The sequence below is a fragment of the Nerophis ophidion genome, linkage group LG24 (assembly GCF_033978795.1).
Source record: "Nerophis ophidion isolate RoL-2023_Sa linkage group LG24, RoL_Noph_v1.0, whole genome shotgun sequence".
In the NCBI taxonomy this organism is placed as follows: Eukaryota; Metazoa; Chordata; class Actinopteri; order Syngnathiformes; family Syngnathidae; genus Nerophis; species Nerophis ophidion.
The window spans coordinates 23,281,282-23,303,181 of NC_084634.1; the positions used below are offsets into that span (position 1 = coordinate 23,281,282).

General features: G+C 40.1%; 1 protein-coding gene across 2 annotated transcripts in view; it reads left to right on the forward strand.

Annotated features, from left to right (window-relative positions):
- The window catches only part of LOC133542542 (CMP-sialic acid transporter-like), a 37,491-nt gene that overhangs the window by 568 nt on the left and 15,023 nt on the right, over positions 1 to 21,900 (forward strand). Inside the window, exons 2-5 of one of the 2 annotated variants that reach the window (XM_061886767.1) lie at positions 5,106 to 5,197; positions 7,455 to 7,635; positions 12,166 to 12,325; positions 20,827 to 20,979. In XM_061886767.1, the coding sequence (XP_061742751.1) occupies positions 5,106 to 5,197; positions 7,455 to 7,635; positions 12,166 to 12,325; positions 20,827 to 20,979 (586 nt within the window). The remainder of the gene's footprint in view (positions 1 to 5,105; positions 5,198 to 7,454; positions 7,636 to 12,165; positions 12,326 to 20,826; positions 20,980 to 21,900) is intronic. The other variant, XM_061886768.1, reaches the window with a different exon arrangement.

Genomic DNA, 21,900 nt, shown 5'->3' on the forward strand with positions numbered 1-21,900 from the left:
CGCTTACCAAAGGCATGTGGTAAAAGTAAGCCTGCACTAATTATTTTAAAACATCTTCTCACTCCGGCACTTACCAAAGGTATGCAGTAAAAGTTCGAGTGATGTAAGCTTGGACCTTAAATCCTACTGAATAGCTCTTAAAGGGGAACATTATCACCAGACTTATGTAGGCGTCAATATATACCTTGATGTTGCAGAAAAAAAACTTTTTTTTTTAACCGATTTCTGAACTCTAAATGGGTGAATTTTGGCGAATTAAACGCCTTTTTTTCTATTATTTGCTCTCGGTTCGATGACGTCAAAACGGGACATCACCTAGTTAGTCAACGCTATTTTCTTATTACACACACCAAGTCAAATCAGCTCTGTTATTTTTTCGACTGTTTTCCGGTACCTTGGAGACATCATGCCTCGTCGGTGTGTTGTCGGAGGATGTAACAACACGATCAGGGACGGATTCAAGTTGATTTACGTAGAATGAGCATCGATTAGCACGGCATGCTAATCCATGCTAACATGCTATTTAGACTAGCTGTATGTACATATTGCATCGTTATGCCTCATTTGTAGCTATATTTGCATCCAGCCTTTCCCTCCATCCACATTTAATGCCAAACAAACACATACCAATCGACGGATTTAAGTTGCCCCAGTGTCAAGAGATGCGAAAGTCCCTCGTTTGGTCTGCACATTTTACTGGCGATGCTACGACAGATATGGCAGAGATGTGATGATATCCTGCGATACTCAAAGCAGATGCATTTCCAACAATAAAGTCAACAAAATCACAAAGGTGAGTTTTGTTGATGTTATTGACCTATGTGCTAATCAGACATATTTGGTCACGGCATGACTGCCAGCTAATCGATGCTAACATGCTATTTAGGCTAGCTGTGTGTACATTTGTAGCTGTATTTACATCCAGCCTTTCCCTCCAAACAAACACTTACCAATTGACAGATTTAAGTTGCTCCAGTGTAACAAGATGCAAAGTCCCGATCGTTTGGTCTGCACATTTTACCGGCGATGTTAAGGCAGACATGGCCGAATAGCGTCAACAGCTATTCGCTCAATAGCTTCAGTTTCTTCTTCAATTTCGTTTTCGCTATCTGCCTCCATACTCCAAACATATGTTTCAATACATGCGTAATCTGTTGAATCGCTTAAGCCGCTGACATCCGAGTTTGAATCCGCGCTAATGTCGCTATATCTTGCTGTGCTATCCGCTATTTGTTTGTATTGGCCTCACTGGATGACGTCACAGGAAAATGGACTGTAGCTTTGCAGATAGCAAAAATCGGGCACTTTAAAGCCTTTTTTTAGGGATATTCCGGGACGGGTAAAATTAAAAAAAAAAACTTTGAAAAATAAAATAAGCCACTGGGAACTGATTTTTATTGGTTTTAACCCTTCTGAAATTGTGATATTGTTCCCCTTTAATCTTCTTCACTTCATGCGATTTCAAATTACTGGTATTGAAATCAGCCTCCTCCCTTTAGAAAATGATGACAGGGGAAGTGTCAAGGCAGGCGCATACTATATGCCCTCCGGCAATTCAAGGAAATACGGTAACCATAAATCAGGATCATAATTAAAGATAACAGTATTTTTTAGTTTACTTTCCCTAAATATCTAAAATTATTCATATTCTTTTCATGTCATATTATGCTTTTTACAGCGCTGTTTTTAGTTTATACAATTTTTACCCAATCAGAATTCAGCTAGCTTATGTTGCCATGCTGTACCAAATCTGCCAGACGCCTTCAGAATCAACAATGCGGTCCTCCGTGCTCTGTACGCGAACGGGCACATGCAGTCGATAGACAGTTGCAATAGCCAATCAGATCACACATTGAGGCCTTCTAGAGGGCCTGAGGCAGATATGTCGTCGGCAGTCACTCGAAACGAGTATGATTGTCCTCCTGTTGGTAAATGGTACATGGGAATGTACAAACCCCGTTTCCATATGAGTTGGGAAATTGTGTTAGATGTAAATATAAACTGAATACAATGATTTGCAAAAAAATTTCAACCCATATTCAATTGAATGCACTACAAAGACAAGATATTTGATGTTCAAACTCATAAACCTTTTTTTTTTTTTTGCAAATAATAACTTAAAATTTCATGGCTGCAACACGTGCCAAAGTAGTTGGGAAAGGGCATGTTCACCACTGTGTGACATCACCTTTTCTTTTAACAACACTCAATAAACGTTTGGGAACTGAGGAAACTAATTGTTGAAGTTTTGAAAGTGGAATTCTTTCCCATTCTTGTTTTATGTAGAGCTCCAGTCGTTCAACAGTCCGGGGTCTCCGCTGTCAAATTTTACGCTTCATAATGCGCCGCACATTTTCAATGGGAGACAGGCCTGGACTGCAGGCGGGCCAGGAAAGTACCCACACTCTTTTTTTTTTTTTTACGAAGCCACGCTGTTGTAACACATGCTGAATGTGGCTTGGCATTGTCTTGCTGAAATAAGCAGGGGCGTCCATGAAAAAGACGGCGCTTTGATGGCAGCATATGTTGTTCCAAACCCTGTATGTACCTTTCAGCATTAATGGAGCCTTCACAGATGTGTAAGTTACACATGCCTTGGGCACTATTGCACCCCCATACCATCACCGATGCTGGCTTTTGAACGTTGCGTCGATTACAGTCTGGATGGTTCGCTTCCCCTTTGGTCCGTATGACATGATGTCGAATATTTCCAAAAACAATTTGAAATGTAGACTAGTCAGACAACAGAACACTTTTCCACTTTGCATTAGTCCATCTTAGATGATCTTGGGCCCAGAGAAGCCGGCGGCGTTTCTGGATTTGGTTGATAAATGGCTTTCGCTTTGCATTGTATAGCTTTAGCTTGCACTTACAGATGTAGCAACCAACTGTATTTAGTGACAGTGGTTTTCTGAAGTTTTCCTGAGCCCATGTGGTGATATCCTTTAGAGATTGATGTCGTCTGAGTGATCAAAGGTCACTTTCATTCAATGTTGGTTTCTGGCCATGCCGCTTATGTGGAGTGATTTTTTTTCCAGAATCTCTGAACCTTTTGATGATATTATGGCCTGTAGATGTTGAAATCCCTAAGTTTCTTGCAATTGCACTTTGAGAAATGTTGTTCTTAAACTGTTTGACTATTTGCTCATGCAGTTGTGGACAAAGGGGTGTACCTCGCCCCATCCTTTCTTGTGAAAGACTGAGCATTTTTCGGGAAGCTGTTTTTACACCCAATAATCGCACCCACCTGCTCCCAATTAACCGGACTATCCTGTGGGATTGTTTAAATAAGTGTTTGATGACCATTCCTCAACGTTATCAGTATTCATTGCCACCTTTCCCAACATCTTTGTCACGTGTTGCTGGCATCAAATTCTAACGTTAATGATTATTTGCATCAACAAAAAAATGTTTATCAATTTGAACATCAAATATGTTGTCTTTGTAGCATATTTAATTGAATATGGGTTGAAAATGATTTGCCAACCATTGTATTTTGTTTATATTTACATCTAACACAATTTCCCAACTCATATGGAAACAGGGTATGTACTTGTATAGTGCTTTTCTACCTTTTTTTTTTAATAACTCAAAGCGCTTCGACACTATTTCCACATTCACCCATTCACATACACATTCAAACACTGATGGAGGGAGCTGCCATGCAAGGCGCTAACCAGGACACATCAGGAGCAAGGGTGAAGTCTTTGCACTTCTTTTGGAACTTTGCCTATCGTTCACGATTATTATGAAAGACAATGAATGTAATTTTTCTTAATGCATTCTAACTCTTAATAAACGTAAATAAAAGTCCACTTACAGCGGAGCCAATGGGAGGTCCTCTACTACAACCATAAAACCCAATAAAAAAACATCCAGAAAATGGCAACAATCAATGAATCAATCAATCAAAGTCTACTTATTTAGCCCTAAATCACGAGTGTCTCAAAGGGATGCACAAGCCACAACGACATCCTCGGCTCAGATCTCACATCAGGGCAAGAAAAACACTCAACCTTGGCTGTTGTATTTTATTATACAAGGACTACTGTTTGCATCACTGTCTACATTACCTTTGGCACTGCCTTATCATACTGCTTTCTCCTTTGTTTTTATTTTATATTATTGCGGTACCATCAAACCGGTAGTTGATATACATTTTTACTTTTTTTTTTCCATTTTTACACTTGTTTTTTACCATGACTTGACTTAATAAAACCTTTTACTGCTCTGAAGCACGTTGAGCTGCAATTTTTGGATGAAAGGTGCTTTTCGAATAAAGTTTATTACCATTATCATTATAAGCGCTAACGCAAAATAACTAATTATAGCCACGTTATAATTACTAGCGTGTGCCTATGTTCACATTACCGAGTGGTAAGCTGCTTCCTTTGCTCGTGAAATTTTATTGTAGATCATAAATCATGCCTCTCACCAGGATAGTAGAAGGATGAGGATGTAATCCGACATATTGGTACACTTTCACGGCCATTTAAACCCCGATATGGTGAGAACGACTCAAAATAATGCTTTTCTTTGCGTGGATTATTAGTAATTTTTCATCTGAACGGGAATATATGAACACAATATCAGTCGAAATCTTAATGGCAGCAGACATTGTACAGTAAGTGATGTTTTATTTTGATTTTTGGCTCTAATGGAGTCTGCTGTGAGTAGAAATCAGTTTTGTTGTTGAAAAAAAAGCAAGCGTTTCAATCTGTTTTTGAAATGAAGGTGCCCGATACGCTTAAAATGATCAAAGTACGTAAATATTAAATGTTTTTATAATTGTGCTTGTTCCTACATTACATATATACTTACATCATGAAGATAAAACGTTAATGGAAGTGTTTGGACACAGGCTCCAATGTTAGCAGACTTTTGTTCGAAGTCATTTAATATTTGGAAAGAATAGGAAAAACAAAAAACATATGTTTTCTTGTCTTACTTAAAGATTGTGGAAGACAGGCATAATTTAAAAAAAAGTTGAGTTCCCCTTTAATGACATAATTTTAGCCGCTTCCCTATGCTGGTGTGTTGAACCGGAAGTGCCATCCCATTCCTAACCCGTGGGGTTCAATTTAATGTCGGCCCTCTTTTTGCAGCTATTGCAGCTCCAACTCTTCTGGGAAGGCTGTCTACATGGTTGCGGTGTGTGTTTATAGGAATATTCCACCATTCTTCCAAAAGCGCATTGGTGAGGTCACACACTGATGTTGGTCGAGAAGGCCTCCCTCTCAGTCTCCGTTCTAATTAATCCCAAAGGTGTTCTATCGGGTTCAGGTCAGTACTCTGTGCAGGCCAGGCAAGTTCATCCACACCAGACTCTGTCATCCATGCCTTTATGAACCCTGCTTTGTTCACTGGTGCATAGTCATATTGGAAGAGGAAGGGGCCCGCTCCAAACTGTTCCCACAAGGTTGGGATCATGAAATTGTCCAAAATGTTTTGTTATCCTGGAGCATTCAAAGTTCCTTTCACTGGAACTAAGGGGCCAAGCCCAACTCCTGAGAAACAACCCCACACCATAATTCCTCCTCCACCAAATGTCACACTCAGCACAATGCAGTCGAAATGTACCGTTCTCCTGGCAACCTCCAACGTCCATCAGATAGAAAAGCGGGATTCAGAATGTGTCTCCTCTGCTCTAGAGTCTAGTGGTGACATGCTTTACACCACTGCATCCCACACTTTGCTTTGGACTTGGTGGTGTATGGCTTTAATCCAGCTGCTCGGCCATGGAAACCCATTCCATGAAGTTCTCTGCGTACTGTACGTGGGCTAATTGAAAGGTCACATGAAGTTTGGAGCGCTGTAGCAACTGACTGTGCAGAAAGTCTTTGCACGGTGCGCTTCAGCATCCGCTGACCCCTCTCTGTCAGTTTACGTGACCTACCACTTGGTGGCTGAGTTGCTGTTGTTCTCAAACTCTTCCATTTCTCATATTAAACCCCATATTTGACCTTGGAATATTTAGGACCGAGGAAATTTCACGACTGGATTGGTTGCACAGGTGGCATCCTGTGACAGTTCCACGCTGGAAATCACTGAGAGCGGCCCATTCTTTCACAAATGTTTGCAGAAACAGTCTCCATGCCTAAGTGCTTGATTTTATACACCTTTTAGGACACATAATTCTGATCATTTGGTTTAGTGGACAAATACTTTTGACAATATAGTGTATATCAGGGGTCAGCAACCTTTACCACTCAAAGAGCCATTTTTACCCGTTTCACATAATAAAGAAGACAATGGGAGCCGCAACCATTCTCGCGAATATCTGCTGATGACCACCCAGATAACAATAATAAGGGCGTACTACGAAGCCATTGCCTTTGACACCTTCTACAACATGTACAAACAGCTTGCCAGCCCCGTGACATGTTGTTTGAGGCGTCCGCATGTACACGTACACGACTGCAAGGCATAGTTGTTCAACAGCCATACAGTTTACACTGAAGGTTGTGATATAAACAACTTCAACACTCTTACTAATATGCGCCACACTGTGAACCCACACCAAACAAGAATGACAAACACATTTCGGGAGAACACCTGCACTGTAAGACAACATAAACACGACATAACAATTACCCAGAATCCCACGTATCCATGACTTTTCCTGGCTATATTATACACCCCGCTAGCACCAAAATCCCCTCCACCCCTTCTCCCCCTGTGTGTCGGTTGAGGTGGGCGGGGTTGGGGCCGCGGGGGTGTATAATATAGCCAGGCAGTGTCATGGATACATGGGATTCTGGGTAATTGTTATGTTGGGTTTATGTTGTCTTACAGTGCAGATGTTCTCCCGAAATGTGTTTTTCATTCTTGTTTGGTGTGGGTTCACAGTGTGCCGCAAACTAGTAAGTGTGTTAAAGTTGTTTATATCACAACCTTCAGTGTAACCTGTCTCACCAAGTATGCCTTGCAATCTCGTACGTGTGACGACAAAAGCAGCGAAAGGCATGCGTCCGGCCGGCACGCAGATAGCATGGTGTAAAGGCAGGCGCAATGACATGTTTTAGAGTACGTTAAAAGTAAAGCCATCACGGCACGCCCTCAAAATTGTACTCCGAATGAAAATTGGAGAATGTTAACCCCGAGAGAGGTTCGGGGGGGTCGGCGATTATGCAGCTGAGCCACATCAGAGTGGCCAAAGAGCCGCATGCGGCTCCAGAGCCGCGGGTTGCCGACCCCTGGTGTATATGTAGTCTATGCCTATGGCCACTTCACCAACCCTAACATGATTACAACATAATCGGCTGTCGGACAAAAATACTGGTCAAACTGCGTCCCTTGACGGATCAATACGGAACACATACACAATTTTTCAAAGAACATTTGGCAACACTACTACGAAAGAGTATGTTTCAATATCTTGAAGCATTAACATACTATTTTCAAACACTTGCATTATTTAGCAGCTGAACACCGCCTCCTTGTCCCATCTTTAGAGAAAGTAAGCATGGCGTTCAAACTCTACTGCCTGACTGTGATGACGGTGGTGGCCGCTGCATACACGGTGGTTGTGCGGTACACGCGGACCGCCTCATCAGGTGACCTGTACTTCTCCAGCACGGCCGTGTGCATCACCGAGGTCTTTAAGTTACTACTCAGCACTGGGATGCTGGCAAGGTATGTGTCCAGATATAAAATATACATCCAGATATACAGTCGCGATCAAAAGTTTAGATACACTTGTAAAGAACATGATATCATGGCTGTCTTGAGTTTCCAATAATTTCTACAACACTTTTTTTTGTGTGATTGAGCAATTGGAGCACATACTTGGTCACAAAAAACATTCATGATGTTTGGTTCTTTTATGAATTTATTATGGATCTAATGAAAATGTGACCAAATCTGCTGGGTCAAAAGTATGTTAATATTTGGTCAGATGTCCCTTGGCATGTCCCACAAACCTTTCCTCCAGAAGGTCTTATCTTTGTCCATGTGGTGTCAGATGAAACAAAAATGGAGCTGGTTGGCCACAATACCCAGCAATATGTTTGAAGGAGAAAAGGCGAGGCCTTTAATCCCAGGAACATAATTCCTACCGTCAAGAATGGTGGTGGTAGTATTATGCTCTGAGCCTCTTGCTGCCAATGGGACAATGAAAAAGGAGGATTACATCCGAGTTCTTCAGGACAACCTAAAATCATCAGCCCGGAGGTTGGGTCTTCGGCGCAGTTGGGTGTTCCAACAGAACAATGACCCCAAACACACAGCAAAAGTGGTAAAAGAATGGCTTAATCAGGCTAATGTTTTGGAATGGCCTTCTCAAAGTCCTGATTTAAACATGTGGACAATGCTGAAGAAACAAGTCTCCTGCTGGCTTTCTTGCTGGCTCCACTATGGACGGGAGTCTTGCTTCTATATTGGATGCACTATGGACTGGACTCTCACTGTTATGTTGCATCCACTATGGACTGGACTTTCAGAAAACCAACAAATTAAGCTGAATTGCACCAATTTTGTTAAGAGGAGTGGTCAAAAATTCAACCAGAAGCTTGTGGAAGGCTACCAAAAGCGCCTTATTGCTTTGAAACTTGCCAAGGGACATTTAACCAAATATTAACATTCGGGATGATGTTCGAAAACCGGTTCTCCCGATTGTTCGATAAGAAAAGAACCGATTCATGGATTCAAATCCCTTTTTGAGAAACGGTTCCTGTTATCGACGCCACTATAGTAAAGAAAAAGATTTGGTTCTCGATGCGAATCCCAGGGAACGAATTACGTGTCACAGGAAATGTCCTATGACGTAGCTCAGTCATTCGGCGGCAGATACAGAAGCAGCAACAACAATGGAAAGGAAAAAACACTCCAAGGCATGGCTTCACTTTACTAAGAAATACGACGAGGATGTGCTACCTGCAATTATTGCCAGGCTTCGCTTTCCTGTAAGGGGAGCAGTACAACAAACATCTTGAAACAAGTTCAGGCCGTACATAACCTGAAGGTTAGAGAAATCTGTTTTGTCTTCGACACGTGGAGAAGCACACCCCTCTTCCTCTGCTTTAACCTGCAGCCCCAGCGAGAGTGCCGGTGAGTAACCAACTGTTGGATTAATTGTAAATAAGTTCTCTCATGTTTATTCAAATATGATTGTTTGCTTATGCATTGTGTTAGACAAACTGAAGAGAAACGAAACTTGGTGTTAGATTGAATTTAGGGTTGACCTGCCAATCTCAAAGAGGAGTTTGCAGATGAGACAGAGCAACACAGGAAGTTACTGTATCTTTTGTATTTGCATGTGGGTTCACGGTGGCAGAGGGGTTAGTGCATCTGCCTCACAATACGAAGGTCCTGCACTCCTGGGTTCAAATCCAGGCTCGGGATCTTTCTGTGTGGAGTTTGCATGTTCTCCCCGTGAATGCGTGGGTTCCCTCCGGGTACTCCGGCTTCCTCCCACTTCCAAAGACAAGCACCTGGGGATAGGTTGATTGGCAACACTAAATTGGCCCTAGTGTGTGAATGTGAGTGTGAATGTTGTCTGTCTATCTGTGTTGGCGCTGAGATGAGGTGGCGACTTGTCCAGGGTGTACCCCGCCTTCCGCCCGATTGTAGCTGAGATAGGCGCCAGCGCCCCCGCAACCCCAAAAGGGAACAAGTGGTAGAAAATGGATGGATGGATGTTCTCAACATAGGTGTTATGTTTCCAACACAGCTGTAAATCCCCCTCCTCCCTTAGATAGATAGATGGATAGATAGATAGTACTTTATTGATTCCTTCAGGAGAGTTCCTTCAGGAAAATTTAAATTCCAGCAGCAGTGTACAGAGTTGAGATCAATTTAAAAAGTAAAAGGTAAATAATGGGGGTTTAAATGGAAACAAAATAGAAAAATATTAAAATCAAAATAAAAAGCAACAAAGTACAGCTGTGTGTGTGTGTGTGTGTGTGTGTGTGTGTGTGTGTGTGTGTGTGTGTGTGTGTGTGTGTGTGTGTGTGTGTGTGTGTGTGTGTGTGTGTAATGCAGGGCCTCCCGAATGAATTAAAAGGCAAGGGGATTGGGAAAAAGGTTTGAGTGAGTTGGAGCTGGTTTGTCTTCCATTCTCTGTTTCTGTGTCTATATAATGTCTTATGGTATTTGACCCTGACATTAATGTTAACTGTTGCCGGTTAATTTCCATATCTGCTCGCTTGTAGTCTTTAGGCTAAAATAACGTTACCTCATATGTGAACCGGGACCATACTTGCCAAGTCTCCCGGATTTTCTGGGAGACTCCCGAAATTCAGCGCCTCTCCCGAAAACCTCCCGGAAGAAATTTTCTCACGGAAATCTCCCGAAATTCACGCCTCCTCCAGCTCCATGCGGACATGAGTGGGGACAGCCTGTTTTCACGTCCGCTTTCCTGTTATATAAACAGCTTGCCTGCCCAATCATGTTACAACATCTACGGATTTTTAATAAAAAACTGCACACACAAGCAGAAGAACGAGGAAGTTACAGCCATGGCGACACAGTCTGTAATAGAGTAATTCTATGTTGTCTGTTGCCATCTCCTGGTGATTGTTGGCTATAGCGTTATGGGGTTGCTTTTTGATTGGCCAACAATTTACGTGGTGTTGTGCACCTGACGGCAAGAGACTCTCGCCAGTACGCAAATGGCAGAGCAAAGAATACTCAAATAGTGAAAAGTAAGTGTTGTTTTTTTAAATAACCAGCAAGCACAGTACAGTGAGTAGAACAACTGTGTTTTTATTGCTGTGTATTTGATATGTGCCATCTGAAATTCAACTATTTGTTTTATTTATATATATAATAAAATAAATATATACAGATAGAATTCATTGAAAGGAAAGTATTTCATACATATATATATATATATATATATATATATATATATATATATGAAATACTCGAGTTGGTGAATTATACTCGTCCCCTCTTAACCACGCCCCCTGCCCAAACCACGGCCCCAACCACACACCCCCCACCTCCCGAAATCGGAGGTCTCAAGGTTGGCAAGTATGACCAGGACTGCAGTAATGTTAGCTAGACTCACGTTACCTAAGCATAATCAGTGGCTAATGTTAAAGATAGCCATTTTGTACGTGTCTGATAACGTTAACTGTATCTTGTAGCCTACACCACTCCAGAGTTTGCAGGACTGTCTAATAAACTAGTGCTTGCAAGATGTGTATTAACATAATGTCGACGTTATCCTATATCAGATGATGACATTCATGAAATGCAGGGCAGTGTTTGCGCTGTTTATTTTATTTTTTTCTTAAAAAATAAAACTGAGTGTTTGTTAAACCAAGTATTGTGTTTTTTTTTCCATATACAACAACCTACCTGGATTCGATAAGAGAATCAATAGGGAATCGGTTCGAAATTGATTCGGTGCGTTAGCGAATCAATTTTAAACTCTTTCTATTTGTTTTTAAATGTCTAAACAACCTCGCGCCAACATATCTCTCCGACCTCCTTCAGCCTTACTGCCCCACCCGATCCCTAAGATCAGCCGATCAGCTGCTACTGACGGTCCCTGACACAAGGCTGAAGCTTAGAGGTAACAGAGCTTTCGCCGCTGCTGCTCCGAAACTCTGGAACAACCTACCTCTGAGTGTTAGACAAGCTTCCTCTCTTCCTGTTTTTAAATCTCTCTTAAAAACATACTTTTATTCCTTTGCTTTTAACACTGAGTGATATCTATCCTGCAATGGTGCCCCATTATACACCTGCTGTGAACCTGTTATGTTTTATTTATTTTTTATCATGTTCTGTTTGTGTTTTGTTGTTTGCTCGGTTTTCGTATTATCTTTTAATTTGCTCATTGTACAGCAATTTGGCTACCCCTGTGGTAAATTTTAAATGTGCTTTATAAATAAAGTTGATTTGCTTTAATGTGATAAGAGGATTCCATAATGGGATCGAAATCGATAATTTCTTAACAAACATCATCCCTAATTAACATTGCTGTATGTATACTTTTGACCCAGCAGATTTGGTCACATTTTCAGTAAACCCATAATAAATTCATAAAAGAACCAAACTTCATGAATGATTTTTGTGACCAACAAGTATGTGCTCCAGCCATGACATTATGTTCTTTACAAGTGTATGTAAACTTTTAAACGTGGCTGTAGATTTCTTTCTCATAATTTTTCTTAACATCTTAAAAGTCTCCGTGGAATAATTTCTCCTGATTTTCAGAGAGTCGGGCAGCCTAAAGAAGCTGGTGGGCATCCTCAAGAGGCATGTGTTCTGCAACCGCAGAGAGCTGCTGACACTGAGCGTACCCTCGGTAGTGTACGCCATCCAGAATAACATGGCCTTCCTGGCGTTGAGTAATCTTGATGCTGCAGTTCATCAGGTGTGAAAGATTTGCATTTTGGTCTTTTGCTACATCCTGTATGTCGTGATGCTGTTGGCACATGTGATGGTCCACAACTGTATCTGGTAAAATGCAGTTCCACAGTGCTGTTGCTTCAATTTATCACTGACAATCCTGTAGATCAGTGGTCCCCAACCACCGGGCCGATTGGTACCGGGCCGCAGAATAATTTTTTATTAATTTTTATAAAAAAAACAAATTAAAATAAACTTTTTTTTTTCTTTTTTTTTTATTAAATCAACATAAAAAACACAATATACACTTAAAATTAGTGCACCAACCACAAAAACGTCCCTTTTTCATGACAAAAACGTCCCTTTTTCATGACAAAGAAAAAAAAAAAAAAAAGAACACAATATACACTTAAAATTAGTGCACCAACCACAAAAACGTCCCTTTTTCATGACAAGGGACAAATTATTAAGCGCTGACCGGTCCGCGGATACAAAAAGGTTGGGGACCACTGCTGTAGATTATAGATTTTTTTATTGCAGTGTACTGTGACACAGTGCACATCTCTTTAAGAACGTTTTAGTTCTGATATGTTTACATAACAGAAACACAGTTCCGTATAACAAAATAAAAAATGTTACATGTGGGTGTGATCTTAGGATTTGGCAGTATACCGGTATTACGAGTTAAACCCAATGTTTCCTCTAAGGTGCCCAATTACCTACTGCTCTCGCATCCTCTAGCAGTGTTTTTCAACCCTTTTTCAGCCAAGGCACATTTTTTGCATTGAAAAAAACACCAGCAGAAACCATAAAAAAATTAAACTCAGCAGCCGATATTGACAATAAAAAGTCATTGTTGCAATTGTTGGATATGAATTCAAACCATAACCAACCATGCATCACTATAGTTCTCGACTCAAAGTAGGTGTACTGTCACGACCTGTCACATCACGCCCTGACTTATTTTGAGTTTTTTGCTGTTTTCCCGTGTGTAGTGTTTTTAGTTCTCGTCTTGCGCTCCTATTTTCGTGTTAATTGTCATGTCATGTACGGATGTACAAACCCTGTTTCCATAAGAGTTGGGAAATTGTGTTAGATGTAAATATAAACGGAATACAATGATTTGCAAATCCCTTTCAACCCATATTCAATTGAATGCACCACCAAGACAACATATTTAATGTTCAAACTCATAAACTTTTTTTTTTTTTGGAAAATAATAAATAACTTAGAATTTCATGGCTGCAATACGTGCCAAAGTAGTTGGGAAAGGGCATGTTCACCACTTTGTTACATCATCTTTTCTTTTAACAACACTCAATAAACGTTTGGGAACTGAGGAAACTAATTGTTGAAGCTTTGAAAGTGGAATTCTTTACCATTCTTGCTTGATGTACAGCTTAAGTTGTTCAACAGTCCGGGGTCTTGTCGTCGTATTTTACGCTTCATAATGGGCCACACATTTTCGATGGGGGACATGTCTGGACTGCAGGCGGGCCAGGAAAGTACCCACACTCTTTTACTACGAGGCCACGCTGTTGTAACACTTGGCTTGGCATTGTCCTGCTGAAATAAGCAGGGACGTCCATGATAACGTTGCTTGGATGACAACATATGTTGCTCCAAAACCTGTATGGACCATTCAGCATTAATGGTGCCTTCACAGATGTGTAAGTTACCCATGCCTTGGGCACTAATACACCCCCATACCATCACAGATGCTGGCTTTTGAACTTTGCACCTATAACAATCCGAATGGTTATTTTCCTCTTTGTTCCGGAGGACACCACGTCCACAGTTTCCAAATATAATTTGAAATGTGGACTCGTCAGACCACAGAACACTTTTCCACTTTGCATCAGTCCATCTTAGATGAGCTCGGGCCCAGCGAAGCCAGCGGCGTTCCTTGGTGTTGTTGATAAATGGGTTTTGCATTGCATAGTATAGTTTTAACTTGCACTTAAAGATGTAGCGACCAACTGTAGTTGCTGACAGTGTCAGCAACTACTTTGTTGTCGTCCAGCATTCTGTTTTTGTTTACTTTGCACCCAGTTCAGTTTTAGCTTCCTTTAGCATAGCCATCCTTGAGCTTCAATGCCTTTTCTTAGCGACACTCGCCTCTTTTTTATTTGTGGTTTAAGCTTTAAACACCTTTTTACCTGCAAACCATCTTTGTTGTACCCGACAACTACAAAGCAATAAGCTACCTGCTGCCCCCTACTGATATGGAAGGGTATTACACGGTCACTCTGCCAAGCTCAAAACAGCACAGACACTCAACAACGGCACATTTGCGGATTATAATTACTGGTTAGCAAAAATATTTTCAACCCAATCAGGTGAAATTACATATTTTCCCACGGCACACCAAACAATATGTCGCAGAACACTAGTGTGCCGCGGCATTTTGGTTGAAAAACACTGCTCTCACACAGCAAATTTATGACGTGCACAAAATCAGTGATTTTATGAAGTGTTCCTGAGCCCATGTGGTGATATCCTTTACACACTGATGTCGTTTTTTGATGCAGTACCGCCTAAGGGAGCGGTTCTCAAATGGGGGTTTGCGTACCCCTGGGGGTACTTGAAGGTATGCCAAGGGGTATGTGAGATTTTTTTTTTAATATTCTAAAGATAGCAACAATTCAAAAATCCTTTATAAATGTATTTATTGAATAATACTTCAAGAAAATATGAATATAAATTCATAAACTGTGAAAATAAATGCAAGATTGCAATATTTAGTGTTGACTCTGAGGCCATTGGAAACTTTGCACAAACAATCGCTCAAAATTCTTGACCGAAAAGCACAACACCACCATCACTGTTTAGTTCTCCAAAAATATAGATTGTTAAATTTAGCTAATATTCAAAGATTAGCATCAATACGAATGGCCCATGGAATCCTAAATACTAGCGCCACTTAAGCACGTTGCACAGTTTACATCTGCTGTGTCAACCAGAAACATGCTAGCCTCCTCCAGGGGGCAGTGTAGCATACCCAGATGTAAAACATCTTTTGCACAATCAGCCTTTTCATATAAAGCCATAAAGGAAAGGAACAACCTCACAACAAACTTGAAAAGTTCAACAGATTAGTTTACATTTACAATTGAAGTTAAAAAGTGGCTTTGGAGCAATCAAAGCTGCACACACGGTCACTAAGGTGAGCACTGTGTTTGACGGATCAAATTAATGTGTATTATATTTATCTATGACAGCATTTTTGTTATAAATTGTGAGGTGTGTGTCTTGAAATCATGGTTGTTTTTGTTGTTTTACAAATGATGACAGATGTGAACAAGAGCATGTATTGTCTTTGTGTGATGATGTAAATGAGATGTGGTTGTATTGTATAATAATAAGTATGTGTCCATGAAAGGGCTTTTTATTACTTTTTAATTTGATTATGTGATATGGTATGATTTTATTGCAGGATTTTTGTATCCTTTTGATCTAGGTAGCCAGGGACTGCAGATGGAAATTAGCTATCTAGCTATAATCTGGTACAGAATTTATCTGTCTTTGAACTTAATGTTTCTGTGCATTGTCCCTTTAAATAAAGACTAAACTGACAGCTAGATTTTTTGTGGACATGTTCCATAAATATTGATGTTAAAGATTTATTTTTTTGTGAAGAAATGTTGTAGCTGAGATAGGCACCAGTATCCCCCGTGACCCCAAAGGGAATAAGCGGTAGAAATGGATGGATGGATGTTTAGAATTAAGTTCATGAATCCTAATGGATCTCTATTGCAATCCCCAAAGAGGGCACTTTAAGTTGATGATTACTTCTATGTGTAGAAATATTTATAATTGAATCACTTGTTTATTTTTCAACAAGTTTTTAGTTATTTTTGTATCTTTTTTTCCAAATAGTTCAAGAAAGACCACTACAAATGAGCAATATTTTGCAGTGTTAACAATTTAATAAATCAGAAACGGATGACATAGTGCTGTATTTTACTTCTTTATCTTTTTTTCAACCAAAAATGCTTTGCTCTGATTAGGGGGTACTTGAATTAATAAAATGTTCACAGGGGGTACATCACTGAGAAAAGGTTGAGAACCACTGGCCTAGGGATCAAAGGTCCGTAATATCATCGTTTACGTGCAGTGATTTCTCCAGATTCTCTGAACCTTTTGATGATTTTACGGACCGTAGATGGTAAAATCCCTAAATTCCTTGCAATAGCTAGTTGAGAAATGTTGTTATAAAAATGTTCGACAATTTGCTTACAAATTGGTGACCTTCGCCCCATCCTTGTTTGTGAATTACTTAGCATTTCATGGAAGCTGCTTTTATACCCAATCATGGCACCCAACTGTTACCAATTAGCCTGCACACCTATGGGATGTACCAAATAAGTGTTTGATGAGTATTTCTCAACTTTATCAGTATTTATTGCCAACTTTCCCAACTTCTTTGTCACGTGTTGCTGGCATCAAATTCTAAAGTTAATGATTATTTGCAAAAAAAAAGAACGTTTATCAGTTTGAACATCAAATATGTTGTCTTTGTAGCATATTCAACTGAATATAGGTTTAAAATGATTTGCAAATCATTGTATTCCGTTTATATTTACATCCAACACAATTTCACAACTCATATGTAAACGGGGTTTGTACTTCGTGGACGTCGTCTGCGCCACACGTGTAAGTCTTTGTTGTCGTCCAGCATTCTGTTTTTGTTTACTTTGCAGCCAGTTCAGTTTTAGCTTCCTTTAGCATAGCCATCCTTAAGCTTCAATGCCTTTTCTTAGCGGAACTCGCCTCTTGTTTATTTTTGGTTTAAGCGTTAAACACCTTTTTACCTGCAAACCATCTTCGTCGTTCCCGGCATCTACAAAGCAATTAGCTACCTGCTGCCCCCTACTGATATGGAAGAGTATTACACGGTCACTCTGCCGAGCTCAAGACAGCACAGACACTCAACAACGGCACATTTGCGGATTATAATTACTGGTTAGCAAAAATATTTTCAACCCAATTAGGTGAAATTACATATCCTCCCACGGCACACCAAACAATATGTCGCAGTACACTAGTGTGCCGCGGCACAGTGGTTGAAAAACACTGCTCCCTCACAGCAAATTTATGACCTGCACGAAATCAAATCCCATCTGAACTATAAAAAAAATAAACAATTTATTCTGTATGATTTTGCAATGCAAATGTAAGTGACAGTTAGGGTCTTCGTAAAGTGGGGGTGACCTCAGGATGCAGAGACGGGAGACAGAGTGGAATTACAAAAATGAAAAAATGTAGTTTGACAAAGAGGGAAAACTAAGGGCGATGGGGCAGAAACGCACACCATGAAATCTGGACAAAAAAAGGTTCCTCGGCGGTTGGCAGGAGAAAGGGCCAGGGCACACTGAGCAGGGCAAGAGTCCAACAAAAGTTATCCTTTTTACTTCAGGGGGACTAGGAGATAAACACACAGGTAGTTAGGGAATTCAGGACAAAGGAGCGAAAACATACCGGGTCTGGTGAAGCTGGTGCATGCACGACAGGAGTACTGGAGACAATAACGGGCGAGGCCAAGCTGACAGCGACGGGCTAGTTGCGAGCAGGTGTGCCTCAAGGTCCGCCCCTCGCCGAGGACGAATCACTAAAAGCACAGGTGCAGACAAAAGGAGAAGGCAGGAAAACACTAAAAACACAACACTTATTTGACAACTTACAATGCATAAAAAAAGAAAAATGTGTTCTTGTCTTACATAGGATTGTGAATGATAGGTAACATTCCAAAAAAGTGCAATTGCCCTTTAAATTCACAGAATGAATTCTCTTGCGCCCCGTTGGAAAGCGACAGAGAAGAAAAACACACACAGACATTGATATTTATCGAAGCTGGAAAAGTTTTTAAGTTCCTTTCATTTTTTTTAACGTTTGAATAACTGATCATCGTCCCATCCCTACATGTGGCACTTAAACTGACACAGACTCCATAAACCAGGGGTGTCAAACTCATTTTAGCTCAGGGGCCGCATGGAGGAAAATCTATTCCCAAGTGGGCCGGAATGGTAAAATCATAAAGACAACTTCAGGTTGTTTACTTTGTTTTACTTTGGCTAAAAATTGAACAAACACATTACGAAAACGTATGAATCACAAATAATCTTCTGGACAAAACAAATTCTGAGGAAATTGGTGCGGTTTTGGAAAACACAATGAAGAACACAACAAGCTTAGGCTTTGTCTTAGTGTATCTACAAAGCCAGGATTACACTTTTTAAGTCATAGTCTTTCTGGGATTGAACAAAAAACAAGACATGTAAAACTCTTCGAGGTATCAAATACCGCCTTTGTCATGTCCACGTATCAATCCAGTGCTAACTCAACAAACTGTAAGAAACGGAGGTAAAAACTACTCAAAAGGGTTTGAGTTTTCTTGTTTTTGACAGAGACATTTTGGGGGTGTAAGGGGTGCCAAATAACGATGTGTTCGAACCAGAAGACATAGGTTTTTAGGTTCATTTGGGTCGAGGGAGAGGAGCCACAGTCACGTTTTTCTGTGTACCTCTTGCTTGTCCTAACAGAATAGCTATTGTGACATCCAGTGGACACATTTAGAAAAGCAGTTTCTTTCATTTAAAAAAAGAAATGCAGCTCATTTTAACACTTGGCAAACTCATCACGTGGGCCGTATGTTTGAAACCCTTCCCATAAACCAGGGGTCACCAACGCGGTGGTAAGGACCAGATGAGTGGCCCGCTGGCCTGTTCTAAAAATAACTCAAATAGCAGCACTTACCAGTGAGCTGCCTCTATTTTTTAAATTGTATTTATTTACTTGCAAGCTGGTCTCGCTTTGCTCAACATTTTTAATTCTAAGAGAGACAAAACTCAAATATAATTTGAAAATCCAAGAAAATATTTTAAAGACTTGGTCTTCACTTGTTTAAATAATTTCAGTTATTTTTTTACTTTGCTTCTTATAACTTTCAGAAAGACAATTTTAGAGAAAAAAACCACCTTAAAAATGATTTTAGGATTTTTAAACACATATACCTTTTTACCTTTTAAATTCCTTCCTCTTCTTTCCTGACAATTTAAATCAATGTTCAAGTATTTTTTATTGTAAAGAATAATAAATACATTTAAATTTAATTCTTCATTTTAGCTTCTGTTTTTTCAATGAAGAATATTTGTGAAATATTTCTTCAAACTTATTATGATTAAAATTCAAAAACATTATTCTGGCAAATCTAGAAAATCTGTAGAATCAAATTTAAATTTTATTTCAAAGTCTTTTGAATTTCTTTTAAAATGTTTGTTCTGGAAAATCTAGAAGAAATAATGATTGTAAGCTTAGTCCAGTTTGTTATATGTTCTAACAAAGTGCAGATTGGATTTTAACCTATTTAAAACATGTCATCAAAATTGTAAAATTAATTTTAATCAGGAAAAATTACTAATGATGTTCAATAATTTTTTTTTTAATTTTTTCAAAATTTTTCTCCATTTTTTTCGGTTGAATTTTCAATTTTAAAGAGTCAAAATTGAAGATAAACAATGTTTCAAAATGTAATTTTCTTTTTTTTTTCGTGTTTTCTTCTCTTTTAAGCTGTTAAATTAAGTGTTTTTTCATCATTTATTCTCTACAAAAAACCTTCCGTAAAAGGAAAAAAAATGTACGACGGAATGACAGACGGATATACCCTTTTTTTTAAATATATATAGATTTATTTATTAAAGGTAAATTGAGCAAATTGGCTATTTCTGGCAATTTATTTAAGTGTGTATCAAACTGGTAGCCCTTCGCATTAATCAGTACCCAAGAAGTAGCTCTTGATTTCCAAAAGGTTGGTGACCCCTGCCATAAACTATAGCATACAAAAGAGCGCAATGCGCATAAAGTCTGTGTAGAGCGGAGGAAGTACAACAAAAATGAGCACTGAACAATTTCAATGGCTCAACTTTAAACTGTCCCTGCTTCTCGAAACCACGTAAGCATCCGATGTTCTTGGAGACGGCGTGGCGCGGTTGGGAGAGTCGCCTTGCCAGCAAGCTGAGGGATCCTGGTTTGACCCCCAGCTACTACCAACCTAGTCAAGTCCGTTGTGTCCTTGATGTGTCGTGGTTAGGGCCTTGCATGGCAGCTCCCGCCATCAGTGTGTGAATGTGGAGATAGTGTCAAAGCGCTTTGAGTACCTTGAAGGTAGAGAAGCACAATCCAAGTATAACCCATTTACTCTACCCTACTCAGTGGCCTAGTGGTTAGAGTGTCCGCCCTGAGATCGGTAGGTTGGGAGTTCAAATCCTGGCTGAGTCATACCAAAGACTATAAAAAAATGGGACCCATTGCCTCCCTGCTTGGCACTCAGCATCAAGGGTTGGAATTGGGGGTTAAATCACCAAAAATAATTCCCGGGCGCCGCACTGCTGCTGCCCACTGCTCCCTCACTCCCCAGGGGGTCATCAAGGGGATGGGTCAAATGCAGAGGACACATTTCACCACACCGAGTGTGTGTGTGACAATCATTGGTACTTTAACTTTAACATTTACCATTTGTGTCTGTAGGTGACATATCAGCTGAAGATCCCGTGCACGGCGCTCTGCATGGTCCTAATGCTGAGGCGCACTCTCAGCAGGTTGCAGTGGTTCGCCATCGCCATGCTCTGTGGAGGCGTCATGCTGGTGCAATGGAAGCCTATGCACGCCGCTAAAGTCCCGGTAAGGGTTCCGAATGTCACCATAGCAACCGGTTATAACAACCACCTGTGCGCTGCAAAAAGTCAAGTGTTCAAAAAAAAGAAAAAAAATACAAAATTGTGGAGTATTTTATTTGAACTATGCCAAATTATCTGCTGATAGAACAAGAACATTTGGCTTGTCAAACCTCAATAAACCCAAAAAGAGCTTAAAATATGTATATTCTCACTAATAACAAGTGCACTGTTCTTGGTAGAAAAAAAAAATAGACCTTTTTGCTCAATATATTGAAAAATATTCTTAAAGGCTTACTGAAACCCACTACTACCGACTACGCAGTCTGATAGTTTGTATATCAATGATGAAATGTTAACATTGCAACACATGCCAATACGGCCTGTTTAATTTACTAAATTGCAATTTTAAATTTCCCGAGAGTTACTTGTTGAAAACGTCGCGGAATGATGACGTGTACGTGTGACGTCACGGACTGTTAGGAAATATTAGCGCTGCGCACACACACAGCTAAAATTTGTCTGCTCTAACCGCATAATTACACAGTATTTTGGACATCTGTGTTGCTGAATCTTTTGCAATTTGTTCAATTAATAATGGAGAAATCAAAGTAGAAAGATGGAGTTGGGAAGTTTTAGCCTTTAGCCACACAAACACACGGTGATTCCTTGTTTTAAAATTCCCGGAGGTGAAGCTTTCCTATGGATCAGAGCGGTCAAGCGAACATGGATCCCGACCAAATGTCAACCAGCAGTTTTCGGTGAGAAAATTGTGGTAAAAAGTCGCCACTTACCGGAGATCAGCTGAGCTTGTGAGGTCCATACAGCTGCCATCGACTTGCATCAGACACTGGCCTCAAGACACCTGTGGACACACCCGTCCGACCATCAGGTACTATTAAACTCATTAAAACACTAGCAACACAAT